General features: G+C 39.7%; 1 protein-coding gene and 1 non-coding gene across 3 annotated transcripts in view; both read left to right on the forward strand.

The window, feature by feature from the left end:
• The window catches only part of LOC126192247 (kelch-like protein 18), a 165,892-nt gene that overhangs the window by 96,063 nt on the left and 50,892 nt on the right, over positions 1-18,937 (forward strand). For both annotated transcript variants that reach the window (XM_049932588.1, XM_049932589.1), the window contains exons 6-8: positions 210-346; positions 557-779; positions 5,451-5,667. In XM_049932588.1, coding sequence (XP_049788545.1) covers positions 210-346; positions 557-779; positions 5,451-5,667 — 577 coding nt within the window. The remainder of the gene's footprint in view (positions 1-209; positions 347-556; positions 780-5,450; positions 5,668-18,937) is intronic.
• On the forward strand, positions 18,117-18,191 carry Trnat-ugu (transfer RNA threonine (anticodon UGU)). The gene has a single exon. It is a non-coding gene; the product is annotated as a tRNA-Thr (tRNA).

Raw genomic sequence — 18,937 nt, forward strand, 5'->3', positions numbered from 1 at the left:
CTTTCTTTGTGAAACTGTACTTTTATCATGATAATTTTCTTTATATATGTAATTAATTACTACTTCATTTGATAGATACTTCTCAAAATGACCTGGGTCAATTGATCTAATTTCATTATTGATAATTATATGCATAATTTAAGTGTACTAATTAGAGTCAAGAAAATTTATAACGTTTTTTATGTCTGTGTCTATTCTCACTCTTACAGTGATCTTCTGGATGAAGCAAGAGATTATCATCTTATGCCTGAGAGGAGATCTCTTCTGCAAAGTTTTAGAATAAAGCCACGTTGCTGCAACTATGTTATGGGCCACATATTTGCTGTTGGTGGTTTAACAAAAACAGGTAGGTTGACAGGAATGTATAGGATTTTTGAAAAGTCATCATATCATTGATGTGAAACCTGTGCAGTTGAAAAGCTTACTAAACTGACTTTGAATGCACTAGCTCAAAGTATTGGCAGCTCACAGATTTGAGAGGAGGACCTGTGTGTTTACAGTATTTTATGTGTAGCTGTACAATCTAGAATTAAGTAACAAATGCATTCTGTTGTAGGGGATTCTTTAAGCACTGTTGAAGTATTTGATCCAATTGTTGGCCGTTGGCAGCTGGCTGAAGCTATGAGTATGTTGCGTAGTAGAGTGGGTGTTGCTGTGATGCGCAACAGGCTTTATGCGTTTGGTGGGTACAATGGCAGTGAACGATTATCCACTGTTGAAGTATTTGATCCGCAGAAACGTGTCTGGAATAAAGTTTCACCAATGCACTGCAGACGAAGGTAAGAGACCATAAACTATTATTTTATGAACCTTCACAGTATGAAAATTGGTTGAAATTTGTTTCTCTGGAAACACAATTTAAGCAACATAACAATTTATTGCTGGATGCTGTCGAGTTCAATAATGTCGGAGTGATGACTATAGATAACATACATGTTCTTGAAATGCAATAAAATCCAGGTTTTTCACTCTCGCACAGGTTACTGTGGCTCCTATACTGCAAGATGTCCAAGATGCTGTTTGTGTTACTACGTTTCACGTGCCCTGATGTTGCATAAAATCCAACACTTTTTGTCATGTAGCACAAACTCTAACCAATAGACAGCCCAAGTTGTTCATTATGTATAACAACAGGCTACGTGCTTAGACATATGTGAGTGATCATGTGTCCTCCTCTTATGGTTTCTGCTTGAGTGAAGATGGTAAGCATAAGGAATATAAGTGACAGTCATATAGCAAAGTGGAAGTACAGAGTGGTCCTTCAGTGGATGTAAAACCACATTCCTAAAACAAACACACAGGTGACTAAACAAATTTAAAGTCAGATAGTATGAGGTGTCTATATTATTGCAGATAGTTATATTACTGGCAGTCATTTTGGAAGTTGCCTTCTCGGATGGAACTCATAATTTCATATGGAAAGGGAGCCACATTATGTATCAAAGAAATAGATAAATACTTGAGGTAAACATTGGCGTCTCTTCTTTCATTTTCAGATAATGACACATTTTGTACCGAACAAGGCAAATGCTAGTAATTGCACATAAAGGCTACAGTATGTACTCTATGTGTTGTCCAGTATGTTGTAAGGCTATTTATAATTGATTCACCCACTCCTAATAGATTTTCACAAACACATGTAGTGGAATGGGACCATAAGCATCAACAATCTGTAGGTGTCGATGTACAGCTGACAACAATTTTCTGCAAGATGCAGTGAGTACTGGACTCTGGATCGTACTGAATGATGCTATAACACTTGATGATGTTGGTTCATCCATGGCTGTTTCTGATCGCCCAGCTTTCACTTTGCCTGAAACAGAGCCAGCTTCAGAAACTTTTGAGAGAAGATTCACCACCACACTGTTGTCTGTCTGTAGCATTGACTGAAATCCTTATGATAAAATGAGTGTTCCTCTCTCCAAATATCAGGATGATCTCAGTGTGTTCAGCTTGTGTTAATGCTGTCAGCCTTACATCACATGTAAGAAAGAAACATCAGTCACAACTTGAAAAAGAATAAAGCTATGCTCAAACAAAAGACTGTTGTTTTCCTGTTGTAATTCTCTATCTGGTGTACCAAGTGACCCATCTAAAATCGCAGCTTCCGAAATTGCTGCTACTTTTATAATAGAACCTCAGATGCTTTGCTGCCTCTCCCATCTTATACTGCTTGACTTTAAATTTGTTTATCTACCTTTTACTGTTTTAGAAAGATGGTGTCACACATACTGACCACCCTGTAGAGCATAATGGTGAGAGATTAGAAAGCATCTCTTCCTTTATGCAATGATATATCTCTCAAGGAATCTGAAATTAATAGTGAGAGTGAGAAAGTATCTCTTCTTTAAGCAGTTACATGCAGCTGAAAAGTTTATCAAGATGGAGATGGTGATCTTAATTAAGGTCCTATACTCTTTCTATGACTACAGGGATTCATATTTCTTCATAGTTCTCAGCCAACCATGTAACTTGAATATTTTGATCTTTTGTCTATGGATGACTTTGTTCATAAAACTATGACTGCATCAAATGTGTACATAGCAGAGATGATGACTGAAATGACAAAACAGTCATGGAAAGATGTTTCACTAAAGAAATGAAGCCATTTCTTGGTGTAATGCTGTATATGGCCCTGGATTTAAAGATGAATTTGCACCAAAGACTGGCTAGACCAAACTCAGTTCTTCAAAAATGTTTTCTTTTTCTTTGAATTTCCCAGATGTTTTTGGATGCTGGGTTGGTGATTATAACTAAAGTGTAGCTACTCACAGAATTCCAGCATGGGATGTAATTATCATATGGTAGCAAAACGTTTTAGATATGTTAATGCATTAATGCGGAATACCTTTATGGTGAAAAAAATTAGTTCCAATTTTTACGACCAGATACAAACCTGACACTGTACAGCATCTTATCAATGCCTCAGGTGCTCGTATGAAACCAACTGTGTGTAAGTGGTGGTTAATAATAAAAACAACATTATGCCTTTCTCACTTGTTTGACCTTTTCTGCCCCTGTCCCATTTCTAATCCAGTACATATGGAAAGATTTTTATATGTCTGTCTTGCATTTGCATTGCCAAATTTGCACCTGGTGACCGAAATTGGAATTAATTTTTTTCCAGCATAAATCGGTTCCACATTAATGCATTAGAATATCTACCAAGTTTTGCTGTCACACAGTAATTACAGCCCTCACTGGACCTCTGTGGGTGGTTGCACATCAATTATAATCACTTGATGCTTTCACCTGTTGCCTATCAAAGTAATATGAGTACCAAAAGCACTAAAGTGGAGTTTGTTAGTAAATGTATTGCTAACAAATGGGAAGAACTCCACACACTATGTAGAAGTGTTAATGTAAACGAGAGTACAGTGGGTTTCAAAGTGGAATTCACCTTATGTGCAACAACCCAAAAGTATCTATGAAGTGAAATATATAAAAAAAATTTCTCTCTGATTCACAAAACGGTTACTTTTTATCTGACATTTCCGTATTATGACAAAAGGACAATGGAAAGTTTTATATTTCCTAATTTGCCATTTACTTCTAAAATACTGTTTCATTTAGCATAAGCCCTGCAAGCACACACTGTTGATTCAGGCTGTCACATGTACCATGACTGACTCTGTATGAACTTTCTCAGAAATTGTGTAAAATGGAAATTCTTACACCAGGGACAGTTATGTCACATCAAAAGGGTTTTCTAACTGATTTGAAAGAGAAGAAACTTCAGCAGCATAAATTGAGTGGCTGTCAAGATTTGCAAATAATTTGTTTATTTCTCCATTACAAGAGCTCAGTGAAAATGCCGAGTACATTCTTTGGTTCTCAATCACAGCTGATTTCTGGTTATAGAAACAAACAGCCTGTTCAGTGTGAAAAAATGAACAGTTGTTCTCAAAGTACACATGGTTTATAGGAGGAGTGGCCAGAGCTGATCAGTACTGTTGCTGTTATGGATTCGCAAGGTGGTCATAAAAATTGTTGGAAAAGCTATGCCTGTAGCTTATAACTGTTGCAGTTGTGAACAACTGCCTCCTTTACTTGTTTGGTGAGGATAGTGGTGAAAAATAATGGACACGTCTTTTTTATAAGAGAAATCTCATCACTCTACTTGTGGATAATGTTAGGAACAGAAGTTCAAGAATGAGTGGAAGATTGTCATCTTCTGATCCTAAGGAAATTCTGAATGGGAAGATACATTTTGTATTTCCAAATCAAAAGAAATCATTGAAGGATTGTGTGATTTGTTGCAGAAGAAATGTGGGTGTATAAGATTAAGCCAGCACTTCATTTTGGAAATTGCTTCAAGAAGTCCCATGCAGAAAAAAATTAAAAAGAAAAGAACAAACAGCTATTATAACATAAAATTTCATGCGGTTAGCAGAAAAATAGAAATGGAAAAGATTTTCTTTTATTCATTTCTATAGCCCCCGAAAAGTAATTTGAAAATTATTGTTGGTATCATGGAGGAGAAGTAGTTTTAGCATTGTCTTCATTGATTAGATCTTGCAGGTCTGTATTTTTAATAGATTTTACAAACGATTTAGTTTAATGCTTCTCATGTAGGTTTATGCTTAGAGTCATTGCAAACTGTGATTTTGAACCCCCCCTCCTTTTTTTTACTGCTGCGCTGTTTTTATATCACAAAACTGAAATAAAAATAAACACTTGGTTAAAATGGTTTAACTCATTAATACCCAGATGTTTTCTGTGATGTCATTTGCTTCAAAGACTAATGTCAATTGTACTTAACAGTATAGCCAATTCTTCATAGTCCGTGTTCTTGGATGACACCCTGGTACACAAAAAGAAGATTAGGATCATTTGAGACAGAACACAAGTGAGGAGTGGAGTATAGTGGGTAAGAAATTGGCTACGTCCTTTACAGAGAAATCACCCTGACATTCATCTTAACTGCTCTATGGAAACCATAAAAATCTGATCCTGGGTGACCATAATGGATCGTTTGGTAACTGTCCGAAATAAGAGTACCAGTGGCTTAACGATTGTGCCACCTCACTTCGTTGAACATTCTGTACCATGTATCTACGTGTGGTTAAATTATATTCATCCACTTTTGTTAGATGCTGATGGTGGCAGCAAACAAACAGATGATGAATATGACCATTATCGTTTTTGTGATACCCATGTCCAGTTCTGGACCATCATAAACTGTTATTTGTCACTCATTTCACATGTAGTTGATTGAAGAATTCTTTCATATTTTGGCATTTGGGACATATAATTTGTATCATGTCTAACAGCATCCACATCATGTAGACATCCTAATTCTCATGTTAGTTCTATTGCCCTTGAAGAACCATATATTTAAATTCATCTTTTATATTTAAGCGTATCTTTCTTTTAGATTTTTGTAAACAATATATTTTATAATGTGTGAATAGAAATTTAAAAATTACTACTCCTTGTTTTACATACAGTGCTGTTGGTGCAGCTGCATTGAATGACTGCTTATATGTTTGTGGAGGCTATGATGGTGTTACTTCACTGAATACTGTGGAGTGTTATTCCCCAGACAAAGATGAGTGGACGATGGTGCCAAATATGATCAGACATCGCAGCGCTGGTGGTGTAGTTGCATTTGAGGGCTATATATATGCCCTTGGTGGTCATGATGGTCTCTCAATATTTGATTCGGTAAGCTATTATGAATCTGTATCTTACCCTTTTCAGTTTCAAATTTGGTGTCTCCCTCATCATTCCTGCAGGCTTCTGTTGAGGTATTTCTGTTTATCTCGCATTTTCAGTTGTCCCTATATAAAATATGTATGGAACAATGGCCAGTTTTTATCTTCAGAAAATGCAGTTCATAGTACAGCAAAGAGAAGAACTGAAAGTAAAAAGTAATAATCCTGTCTTTCAGAACAATACATTTCTTACTGAATACAACTGAAATTTATTTATATAATTAAAAGAAATATGAAACAGTGGAAACTTTAAGATGGAATAACAATAATATGGAATATATAGATTGAAACTTCCTGGCAGATTAAAACTGTGTGCCGGACCGAGACTCGAACTCGGGACCTTTGCCTTTCGCGGGCAAGTGCTCTACCAACTGAGCTACCCAAGCACTACTCACGCCCCGTCCTCACAGCTTTACTTCTGCCAGTACATCATCTCCTACCTTCCAAACTTTACAGAAGCTCTCCTGCGAACCTTGCAGAAGTAGCACTCCTGAAAGAAAGGATATAGTGGAGACATGGCTTAGCCACAGCCTGGGGGATGTTTCCAGAATGAGATTTTCACTCTGCAGCGGAGTGTGCGCTGATATGAAAGTTTGGAAGGTAGGAGATGATGTACTGGCAGAAGTAGAACTATGAGGACGGGTCGTGACTCGTGCTTGGGTAGCTCAGTTGGTAGAGCACTTGCCCGCGAAAGGCAAAGGTCCCGAGTTCGAGTCTCAGTCCGGCACACAGTTTCAATTTGCCAGGAAGTTTCATATCAGAGTAAAAATCTCATTCTGGAATATATAGATTGCTACTCACCATATAGAGGAGGCTCTGAATCACAAAAAAAACAACAAAATCATTAGAAATATTTTCAGCTTCTGGACTAAGTTCTTCTCCAGAAGCAGAACTCTCACAAATCCATACAACAAAAACTTGCACGCAAATGGCCATTGTCACCTCGCAGTCAGGCCCAGTCGTAGTTAGGCCTCAGCATACTGTGACAGTGGCAATGAATAAAGAAAAATGTTGTCCAAAAGCTGAAAATATTTCTAGTCAATCTCTCTCTCTCTCTCTTTCTCTTTATTTTTCTTTTCATTGTGCCTGCTTGTGACTAAGTGCCTCATCTACATGGTGAGTAGTATATTGTTGTTAAAAGAAGTATGAGTATTACAATATCACTTCATTTACTCACCAAGTGGCAGCAGAACACACACAAAATTGGCAAGCTTTCTGAGCCAGTGGCTCCTCCTCCATTCAGAAGGGTGGAAGGGGGAAGAAAGAGGGCTGAAGGAAAAGGATTGGAGTGGTCTAGAAAAAGGGGTAGATTTTGGGAAAGTTACCCAGAACCGCAGGTCAGGGAAGACTTATCGCATGGGAGGAGAAGGAAAGACTGATTGTCGGGGACTGCATCAGACAGATTTGAAAACCTGAGAGCTTAAAGAAGGAAGACAGGGTAATATGCAGACATAGAGTACTGCTTAAACATCATGCATGAGTTAATAAGAGTGAAAAGCTAACCGCATTGTACGTAACAGAGGTGGGACGGGGGTGGTGAAAAATAGACAGGTACGACAACGAAAGATATAGAAAACTAAAATGGAGTGAAGCAAAGAGTAGTTACTGTGAAGAAATGCTGAGATGGAGAAATTTACATAAATTAAGGCCAGGTGTGTGGCAAGAACCAAAGACATGTTATAGTGCTAGTTTTTACCTGTGGAGTTGTGAGAAACTGGTGTCTGGGGGGAAGAATCCAGATGGCACATATGACAAAACAGGCACCGAGGCCACAATTATCATGTTGTAAAGCATGCTCTGCAACAAGATATTGCGAGTTGACAGTATACACTGTCTGCCTATGCCCATTAATCCTAATTGATAATCTGGTGGTAGTCACGTTAGGCCTTCTGTATCGGCATGACTACCATGTTTAAGCAGTAATCTCTGTGTGCATATTACCTTGTCTTCCACCTTTAAGCTCTCAGGTTTTGAAATCTCGTCCGATGTAGTCCCCAACAATCAGTTATTCGTTCTCATCCTGTGTGGTAAGTCTCCCTCTGATATGTAGTTCTGGGTGACTTTCCTGAAATCTACCCCTTTTCCTATACCTCTCCAGTCCTTTTCCTTCACCCCTCTTCCTTCCCCTTCAACCTTTCTGCTGGGAGGAGGAGCCACTGGCTCTGAAAGCTTGCCAATTGCAACTGTCTTTTACGTATGTGTTCTGCCACTGCTTGGTGAGTAGAATTTTATCTATCCATTTAAATTATTATGTCAATAAGTGATTGTTTTTGTTGTAATATCACTTTATTGTATGTTACGAACTTCCACTTCAATTAAATTCTGGCTTGAACACTAATAATGAAATAGTTTATTATCCTGTTTTGAAAGTATATTCATTGCCTTTTAGAATATTCTAAGTATGTAAACTAAAAGAAGCATTTGTGAAGTTTCATTTTTCCTTGTGTATTTTGCATACATCTGTTTCTTAATTACTAGTTTAAATGCTTAATTATGTGCTTTGGAATATGAAATTGAGTGAAATTGGTTCATCATTGTCAGTATGGACACATTTCATCATCATAAGCCATTTGACATTCCTCCTGCAATCCTTTTGATGCCTCGTGGTTTTCATCTGTATCCACATTACTCCTACATTTTCCTCTTAATATGATCTACCCATCTATCATTTGGTGATTATCTCAGTTCTCTCTTATCCATGGGAATGCAGTGAAGATCCCTCTTCGTCTGTCTACCACCTGTTTGTATGGCTGGATGACCTGCCACCTCCATTATGATTCTGAATTACATCTTCTTCTCCAGTCTATCCTTTGATTTGTTTGTCTGTTTTCTTGTCTCTGCTACTAATTCTTGATCACCTTCTCTCTGTTCCTCACTGAAAAACCCTCAGTCTTGCAATGGTTTTGGCATTGAAAATTAGTGTGTTATGGCGGTATGTCAAAAGTGGCAATATTTACTCTTTTGAAAACTCTATTTAGTTTCTCAAAAGCACTCCAGGTTATTTTTACTCTCCTGTTTATTTTATATCATCATGAAAATAAATAGAAATATTGGGCCTATTCATACATTAGTATTGGTCAATTCAAAATAAGTTATCCCAAATTCTGAATCAGCTGAAAACAAGAAATCTTTGCAAACTAACTGTAGACATTGAATGTGTAAATTTGGAAACTTCAGTTAATAACTATTCAGAAACAACTGTGTTCCATCATTTTTGTGGATATGGACCTGGGGCATCACTATATCTTCATCCAATATTTTGGCTGAGAACCTTTCATTCATGTCAAGGTGGTTTGTCTAAAGGCCCCTACAGAGAGCACAGTTTATGAAAACTGATATTATTGTGCTGACATCAGATTGATTGCCCAGAAGTTTTTTTTCATCATTAGTGTATTGTTTCTTAGCCTCAAATCAAACAATGGAAAATCTGGGCTGGACTGTTACAATATAATGAGAAGGAAGGTTGCTACTCACCGTATAGCGGAGATGCTGAGTTGCAGATAGGCACAACAAAAAGATTTCACAATTAAAGCTTTCAGCCATTGGCCTTGGTAAACAACACACTCTCTCTCTCTCTCTCTCTCTCTCTCTCTCTCTCTCTCTCTCCCGCATATGCAACTCGCACACACGACTGCAGTCTCAGGTAACTGACACCTTGTGTGTGTGTGTGTGTGTGTGTGTGTGTGTGTGTGTATATTGTTGATGAAGGCCAGTGGCCAAAAGCTTTAATTCTGAAAGCTGTTTTGTTGTGCCTATCTGCGACTCAGCATCTCCACTGTAAGGTGAGTAGCAACTTTCCTTCTCATAATATTGTTTCTTAGTCTTACATGCTTGAATTAAAACAGGCTACGATAATATGCTTTAGTTTTTGTTAGCTACATTGATGATGAGATATATCATCTTTGTCATTAGGCTGAACATGTCAAAAATTTATTAAAAGTGTTAAATTCTTTCATTGCACCAGTGTGAACTAATTTCATATGATACCTGTGTTATTTCACATACAAATTTTTCTTGCATTTATGCCTTGAAGTGAGTTTTAGGTAGATTGGGAAGTAAGTTCTCACTTTTTTATGATTCTTTTCATGTGAAGTTGCAATGTTTCCTCCCCTTTCTTCCCTCCAGTGTCTCTAAACTTGCTGTAAGATCCATTTTTCAGTCAATATTCTACAGAGTTTTTAGCTTCATTTTGTGCCTGTTATGATACAGAGGATTGACCTGTTCCCAAAGGCTATTCCTGTTCATTGACTTGTTTAAGCAAAATGAGAGGAACTATAAAAGTTTGCAAAATATTCACGTGACAAGAACGTGTCAACTAGTGGCTCATGCAGTAGTGGGTAGGAGGAAGCAAAAGGCAAAGCTGTTTACCTGCCCTTGCCTCACTGCACATAGGCATTCTTTTGAGGCACTGGCACTATGTGTGCAAAGACCAACAGAGAGAAGTGGCGAGAAGTTGGGCCAATAGACTTTGTCAAGAGGTCCAACCATCCTGACCATCTGCTATCAGAACCCCCAATTATTTTGTCAGTTGACAAGTTTATGCATGGCACAGCAATGGGACCTGACACCTTGGTCTATCATCTGGGCTCCGAGGTCATACTTGGATCATTCCAGCAACTGGCAGAGAACGATGAGAATACCAGCCTTGTTCATGGAGTTTCATCAAGGCTCACAAACTGCTTTATAGTCCCCAGAGAAGATCGTAGTCCCCTGGTAGAGAATTGAGTGGAGGCCTGAATCAGAAACTGCGAAGGTTCTCTGACAAGCTAGGCAGCGACTTACTGGACTTGCACCATAGGGTTGTGAATTGTAGTGCCTCAGTAAATGGGTCAGATGTGCACTAAACATCAGAGGCTGCTACACAGGTAGCTGACTATAAATGGGGTGCCTACAAGGATTTTTTAGATTAGGTGACTCTCCATGCTGTCCAGATAATGATAGCTGTAGGAGACTGGAAGTATCAGTGTAAGTCCCATAGAAAAGCCCCCTATGGGCGAGGGTATTAAAATCCTAGTGGTTAACTGTTGAAACATTCACAACAAAGTGCCAGAGTTTGAAGTGCTCCTAAAAAGCAGTGAAACTCACATAATATTACATACAGAAAGCTGGTTAAAAACCAAAGTTAAGAGCAGTGAGTTGTTTGGGAAAATTTATCTGTGTATTGAAAGGATAAACAAGTGGGAAATGGAGGTGGTATATTTGTCACAGTAAACAAGACATATAGATTCACTGGGATAGAAATTGAAACTGCGTAGAAGATTGTTCAGACAAGCTTTATAGAAACCTCCAGTTCACTAGTACGTAAGTTTCCCAGTCATACTATATTCATAAGAGGAGACTTTAATAGTCCAGCAGTCAATCAGGATAGTTACCAGTTTTGTTGATGGTAGACACGACAAGGCAACCTTATGAAACATTACCAAATGCCTTCTCTGAAAACTACGTGTAATAGTTAGTTCAGAACTCCACTCACGATGGGAATATATTAGATCTAATTGCAGCAAATTGGTGTGACCTCTATGAGGATGTTGACATCAAAACTGGTTTTAGTGACAATTAGGCAATTGTAGCAACAATATGTACCAGAGGGCAAGTGGCATCTAAAACAAGTAGAGAGATTTATATGTTCAGTAAACAAGATAAAAGAAGCAGTAATGTTACATTTCAGCGAGGAACAAAGAAACAGACTACTACATAATAAGTGTAAAACACAGCAAAGGGGTACAGATAAAGAAATGTTGAATGAAATGCACTTGACAGTCAAAAGAGCAATGTGTGAAGACTTCAGTGACTACTGTAGCAGAATATTGGTGAAGGATCTTTCACAAAACCCAGTTCCAATGCGTGAAGCCTTCAGTGACTACTGTAGCAGAATATTGTTGAAAGATCTTTCACAAAACCCAGTTCTTATTGTGTGTAAAGACTGCCAGTTAAAAAGTTAGTTTTCAGTGACTCTTGGATGAGACATGAACTGGAATTTAGGGTAGGAAAACAAAAACATAAGTGCTTAACTCCTTTTTCAAATATCCCTTTACAAAGGAAAATGCAGAAGTGTTATGACAATTTGAATCTTGTACCACGGAAAAAATTTGTTGAATAGATATTAATGTCAGTACCATTGAGAGACAGCTGAGATCATTAAAATTGAACACAGCTTCAGGGCCCGATGGAATCCCTATCAGATTCTATACTGAATTTGTAGCTTAATTAACCCCTCTTTTAACTATAAGGGGCAGTCAAATGAAAATGAGACAGACAGGAAAAGTAAATAAATAAGTATATTGTTTATTATTTCAAAAGTAATCACCGTAACTGTCAATACATATATCCCACTTGAGACAAGTCAGTGCCTTCGGGGAAAACTGCTTGTGCTTACCTGCGCAACAATGATTGTATCCAGGTGTGTACCTCTTCATCCGAAGCAGATTGATGGCCACTAATGACTTTCTTCAGGGCTCCAGAAACATGGAAGTCACATGGGGAGAGATTTGAGTTTTATGGAATATGTGTAAGGGCTTCCCAATGAAACTTCTGCAGTGTGATCTCTCAAAGGCTTTTGATTGTGTAAATCATGAAATTCTGCTAGACAAGCTCAAGTATTGTGGCATGAGTGGGACAGTGCACAAATGGTTTAATTCGTACCTAACTGGAAGAGTGCAGAAAGTTGAAATAAGTAGTTCTCGAAACATGCAAAGATCAGCACATTCCTCAAACTGGGGAACTATCAAGAATGGGGTTCCACAAGGGTCAGTCTTCGGTCCTTTGTTGTTCTTATTATATATTAATGACTTGCCATTCTATATTCATGAAGAGGCAAAGTTAGTTCTCTTTGCTGATGATACAAGTATAGTAATCACACCTGACAAACAAGAATTAACTGATGAAATTGTCAATACTGTCTTTCAGAAAATTACTAAGTGGTTCCTTGTAAACGGACTCTCACTGAATTTTGATAAGACACAGTACATACAGTTCCGTACAGTGAATGGTATGATGCCATTAATAAATATAGACCTTAATCAGAAGCATATAGCTAAGGTAGAATATTGCAAATTTTTAGGTGTGTCCATTGATGAGAGATTAAATTGGAAGAAACACATTGATGATCTGCTGAAACATTTGAGTTCAGCTACTTATGCAATAAGGGTCATTGCAAATTTTGGTGATAAACATCTTAGTAAATTAGCTTACTACGCCCATTTTCACTCATTGCTTTCATATGGCATCATATTTTGGGGTAATTCATCACTGAGGAATAAAGTATTTATTGCACAAAAGTGTGTAATCAGAATAATAGCTGGAGTCCACCCAAGATCATCCTGCAGACATTTATTTAAGGATCTAGGGATATTCACAGTAGCTTCTCAGTATATATACTCTCTTATGAAATTTGTTATTAACAACCAAACCCAATTCAAAAGTAATAGCAGTGTGCATAATTACAATACTAGGAGAAAGGATGATCTTCACTATTCAAGATTAAATCTAACTTTGGCACAGAAAGGGGTGAATTATACTGGCACTAAAGTCTTTGGTCACTTACCAAATAGTATCAAAAGTCTGACAGATAACCAACAAGTATTTAAGAAGAAATTAAAAGAATTTCTGGATGACAACTCCTACTCCACAGAGGAATTTTTAGATATAAATTAAGAAAAAAAAACAAAAAATATTAAAAAAATAAAAAAAATAAAAAATAAAAAATAAAAAAAAATAAAAAATAAAGAAAAACAAAAAAACACAATAAAATAAAGTTGTTATATTAACTTAAGTATGTTGTTAAATTAACCTAATTATGTTATGTATTGGAAAAATCGACTCGTTCCACATCATTACGAAATATCGTATTCATGATCCATGGAACTAGTATTAATCTAATCTAATCTAATCTAATCTGTAGACCAAACAACCTTCCCCTCAGGGACTCATAATTCATATGCTGATGACAGACTTGGTGATCCTAGGGTTCCTGAGCTGGGGACTGGTAAGCGCCGTCAGCTCGCTCTTTCCATAACCTCTGGGCATGATTTAGTGATCACCATGCAGCGCAGCGGTGGAATGCTGTGTGTTTTAGAGAATGGGGGTCTTGGCTTCACTGCCTGGACCGTGAGGAAGGTGCAAACCTCTATAAAAAAAAAAAAAAAAAATTAAAAAAAAACCCACAACCTCAAGATGTGCTATGTGCTGATGGGGTGAACGGCTGTTGAGGTAAAACAGTCTCTAGTGGGCAACCTCTGGGGCACCTGTCGTCTCTCAGGTTTGCTCAGGCATGCAGGGCTCTGCCTGGGTCAATGGTTGTTTCCCTAGCATCTCGTGGGATCCCTCTGTAATGGTTTCATTGAACTACTACTGATGGGACGGGTGTACCGTCAGGTCGTAACTACACCCACTCATCAGAGAGCTTGGTTGGCCAGTCCTGCTGAAAAGAAATCTTATAATAATAGTAATAGCATTAGTGTGCCATGACACTTTCATTGTAATCAAGCAAACAGAGGGAACATTTGAGAAGATACTCCTTTCTTATTCACAAGGCATTGGAAGATATTTCTGGGCCTCTGAATAAAAAGTGTCAAATGACTTCATAATGGGCCATATCTAATTTAAACTGCTAATTCAGTCAAAATAGCTAAGGTCTTGGGATGTAAGGCCTTACTCGACTATCCAGTCAAGTCTGAGTTGCATGGGTGATTTGATTTGATTTTGACAGGGAAGCTTAAACATCTTAGGTCTAATCCGCCACTGCCCGCACCAAAACCGAGTTTATTGTGCAGCATCACTCCCTATATATCTAGTAAAATCAACCAATGTCCATAAATAGTGCAAGGAGTCCCTTTACCAGTTTTTTGTTAGACACAATTTCTTCAGGTCCTTGTCTCGAAGATTCTGTATCTTTTGCTCTCCAGTGCCATGTGACCGAATATTTGGTGTGATGCACTTTCTTCACCCTCATCACAATTCCCACATTGAGGGTCATATTCCATTATACTCATTGTGTGTAGGTGTTTTTTGAAAGTCCCATGGCTGGTCATCAGACGAGTCATGAGTTTGATCTCTTTCCTGTTCAATCCCAGGATTACAGAGCTTCTTTTCAAGCATGGCTTGGCATCATTACCTTACCATGTTTTTGTTATGGACCTTGGTCCAATATTCTGCATGCTGTTTCCTGAGCCAGTTCCGTACTTCTGGTTTGATAATAGCCTTGGTGATTGTCAGGACAGGTTCCGGTCCAGTAAATGGAGTCGTTGCCCCCATCGTGGCAAATCTGTCAGCTTGTTCATTGTCACAGATCCCCGAGTGGCCAGGGACCCACACTAGGTTTGCCCTAGTGCTTCCCCCTAGCTCCACCAGAGCCCTGTGGCATTCTGCAACATTCTTAGATCTCTTTGCAGGAGCTGCCAGTGATTTCAGGGCTGCCTGGCTGTCTCAATAGGTGTTGATGCTATGGTCCTTGTAGCACCTACACATATTCTCCTCCACACATGCTCTGTTTGCGGTAATTTCAGTTTGGAATACCGAGCCTTGGTCTGATTTCGAGCCATTGGTTAACCAAACAGTGTCCCCCGTACGGTGTCGAACTGTTTTTCCCACTGCTTCCTGCTTCCAATTATTATATTGTAAGGCTTGTTGAAGCAGTTGGGAGTTATTATATAGTTGGCCGGCATTTCCCCAGCCATTCCTATATTTACCTCACTCACTGTCTTAGTGTGTGATTCTGGATATCCCGAAGATATCCAGTTTTAATTCTGTATGACCCAGCTGCTGCCTCCATCTTGACCCAGAGGTGTAGTGGAGGCATGTCCAGCATAGCATCCATCTCAGCGTTTGGTGTGCTCCTAATTCCACCTGTTACGGCTAAGCAGGCCAGTCTCTGCACCTTAGCAAGCTCCTTAGCTGCAACCCGCTGTTCTACCTTCGTCCAACACTCTACGGCCCCATAGGAAACCCTACGTGTAACCACTGTGGTGTATATCCAGTGCGTACCTGTGGGGTTTAGGCCCCAGTTTTTACCACAAGCCCTTCTGGTACTCACTAGAGTACTTTTCACCTTGGAGCAGACTCTCTTAATGTGAGGGGTCAATGTTAGTTTCTCATCTAAGGTTACCCCTAGATATTTCACGATCCCCTTCACAGGTAGAGTTCCATTGAAGAGCTTTAGATTCCAACTTGAGTGTTGGATATGCCTCTTTGTAAATGGCTCCACAGCAGTCTTCTTAGGATTAACCCTTAGATCCTGTTTACTGCACCAGTCTTGCACAATGTCCAATCCTCCTTGTGCCATATTTCTAACTGTGTCCAACAAGGTCATGTGTGTATCCTTCTCAGAAGCATTGTGTGGAATTTAGTTCCTCAATAAGTTCGTTCACCACTAGATTCACAATAAAGGCGACAGAACTACTCCTTGTGGGCAACCTTTAGTGGTGTTAATGGTAGCCTCTACCTTCCTTCCATTAAGTATGCCCTGGTCCACCTACATATAGTGGTCCCTATCATGTACCTCTGCTGCCCTTACCAAGGAATTGAAAGTCGTGTTACTGAAGGCCCGCTCGGTATTCAGGAAGATGCAGAGGGCTATTTCTTGGAAGTGAAGTGCTTTCTCCACCCTCCCAATGAGTTGATGGAGAGCTGTCTCACATGATTTACCTGGTTGATATGCATGTTGGTTTGAATGTAGAGGGGCCCTAATTAGCCTCCTCTCCCCAACATATACATTAACCAGTTTTTCCAATGTTTTTAGAATGGAGGAGGACAGACTGATTGGTCTCATATCCTTGGCCTTGGTATGATCAGTTCTCCCTGGCTTTGAAATGAAGGCAACCTTCACTGTCCTCCAAGCATTGGGAATGATTCCTACTGCTAGGATAACCCTGAATAACCTGCATAAGACTCTTATGAGATTTTCTCCTGTCTGTTGCAGGAGAGCTGGATAGAGTCCATCTGGGCCAGGTGATTTGAACGGTTGGAATGTTCCCACCATCCATTGGCTTTTATTGAAGTCCACACACTCCTTGGCCGACTCCCAATTCTCTCTTCAAGTGCCTGAGAACCATTCTGTCTCCGGGATCACATTCTGGTCTGTGTTATCTGGTAGAGAGTATTGGTAAAAGTGAGTTTTGAGGAGCAGTTCCAGCATCTCATGTGCTGCCTTTGTATTTATCCCATCCTCCTTCCTCAATGTGCCTCCTAGATTGGTTGATACTCCAGCGAAGATTCTGTGAAATCTGGCTTGAGCAGCCGTGCTCTCCACTTCCTCACAGAATGCATTCCAGGATGCCTCTTTTGCGTGTGTGATTGCAAGGTTGTAGTTGACAAGGGCCTCACAATATTTTGCCCATTGTCCTTTATGTCTCGCAAGGTAAAACAGTCTTCATACCTGTTTTCTTTGCATTTTCAAGTTATATTATTCCTCCTATATATATATGAAGACAGTAACTGTTCTCGAAAGAACAGAATAATGTTGATGACCGTACAGCTTTTCTCTGGAATAAATGATGACTAACTGAAACCCTCAGCTGCCGACAGGTGTCGTTGATATACCTCGACGTGGACAGCTGAAAATGTGTGCCCCGACCGGGACTCGAACCCGGGATCTCCTGCTTACATGGCAGACGCTCTATCCATCTGAGCCACCGAGGACACAGATGAATAGCGCGACTGCAGGGACTTATCCCTTGCACGCTTCCCGTGAGACCCACATTCCCAACTGTCCACAATTCTACATATGTAATGTAACTTATTGACATTTGCCCATCCACTCATTACTCGCGCACGCTTTGGCGATTCCCGTAAGAGTTTGGGCAACCTGTGCGCATTCGCACAGACGAAGGTCAATGGCTGGGTAGCCTTTAACTATATATATGAAGACAGTAACTGTTCTCGAAAGAACAGAATACTGTTGATGACTGTGCAGCTTTTCTCTGGAATAAATGATGACTAACTGAAACCCTCAGCTGCCGACAGGTGTTGCTGATATACCTCGACAGTGGACAGTTGGGAATGTGGGTCTCACGGGAAGCGTGCAAGGGATAAGTCCCTGCAGTCGCGCTATTCATCTGTGTCCTCGGTGGCTCAGATGGATAGAGCGTCTGCCATGTAAGCAGGAGATCTCGGGTTCGAGTCCCGGTCGGGGCACACATTTTCAGCTGTCCACATCGAGGTATATCAACAACACCTGTCTTCATATATATAGTTAAAGGCTACCCAGCCATTGACCTTCGTCTGTGCGAATGCGCACAGATTGCCCAAACTCTTACGGGAATCGCCAAAGTGTGCGCGAGTAATGAGTGGATGGGCAAATGTCTGTAAGGTACATTATGTATGTAGAATTGTGGACAGTTGGGAATGTGGGTCTCACGGGAAGCGTGCAAGGGATAAGTCCCTGCAGTCGCGCTATTCATCTGTGTCCTCGGTGGCTCAGATGGATAGAGCGTCTGCCATGTAAGCAGGAGATCCCGGGTTCGAGTCCCGGTCGGGACACACATTTTCAGCTGTCCACGTCGAGGTATATCAACAATACCTGTCGGCAGCTGAGGGTTTCAGTTAGTCATCATTTATTATTCCTCCTGTTTGTGCACTTCTTGGTGATTGTACAATTGTCCTGATATAAGGTCTCTATGGCAGAGATAACAGCCTCTGCTGCTTTCTCAAACTCTACTGGATTCCTTATCGAGGTTTTAATTTCCGATAAGCCCAAGTCAAGGCCCCTCCTATATGTCTCCCAGTTTGTTTTCCTGGGATTCCTATAGGTTATGGTCTGTCTGATTCCTATTTCAACCTTGAATTTGATGTACATGTGGTCCAATGAGAATGGCTCTAATGCCACGTGCCATTGTTTGACATAGATGCCCATCGTCATTGAACCAAAGGTTATGTCAGTTACAACTTCCCTTCTGCTATTCCTGAATGTAAGTTCATTGCCCCAATTCAGGACTTCCAAGTTGTTAGCTAAGAGAAATTCAAGAACATACTCACCTCTACTGTTGGTGTCCTTGCAGCTCCACACTGGGTTGTGTGCATTGGCGTCACATCCCATCAACAGTTGGTCACCTTCTACCAGTCTCCTTACCTCCAAGGAGGAGGAAAGCTGTCTTCGTAAGGAAGTTATGCTGAGGTCAAATCAATTTCCCCTCACGATACCTTCCTCACATTGCTGAATTCTAATGTTCACTAGGTCCCTGGAGCAGAAGTCCATCATTGGCATAAAAGAAATTCCATTTCTTACA

Source organism: Schistocerca nitens, chromosome 1 (assembly GCF_023898315.1).
Source record: "Schistocerca nitens isolate TAMUIC-IGC-003100 chromosome 1, iqSchNite1.1, whole genome shotgun sequence".
In the NCBI taxonomy this organism is placed as follows: domain Eukaryota; kingdom Metazoa; phylum Arthropoda; class Insecta; order Orthoptera; family Acrididae; genus Schistocerca; species Schistocerca nitens.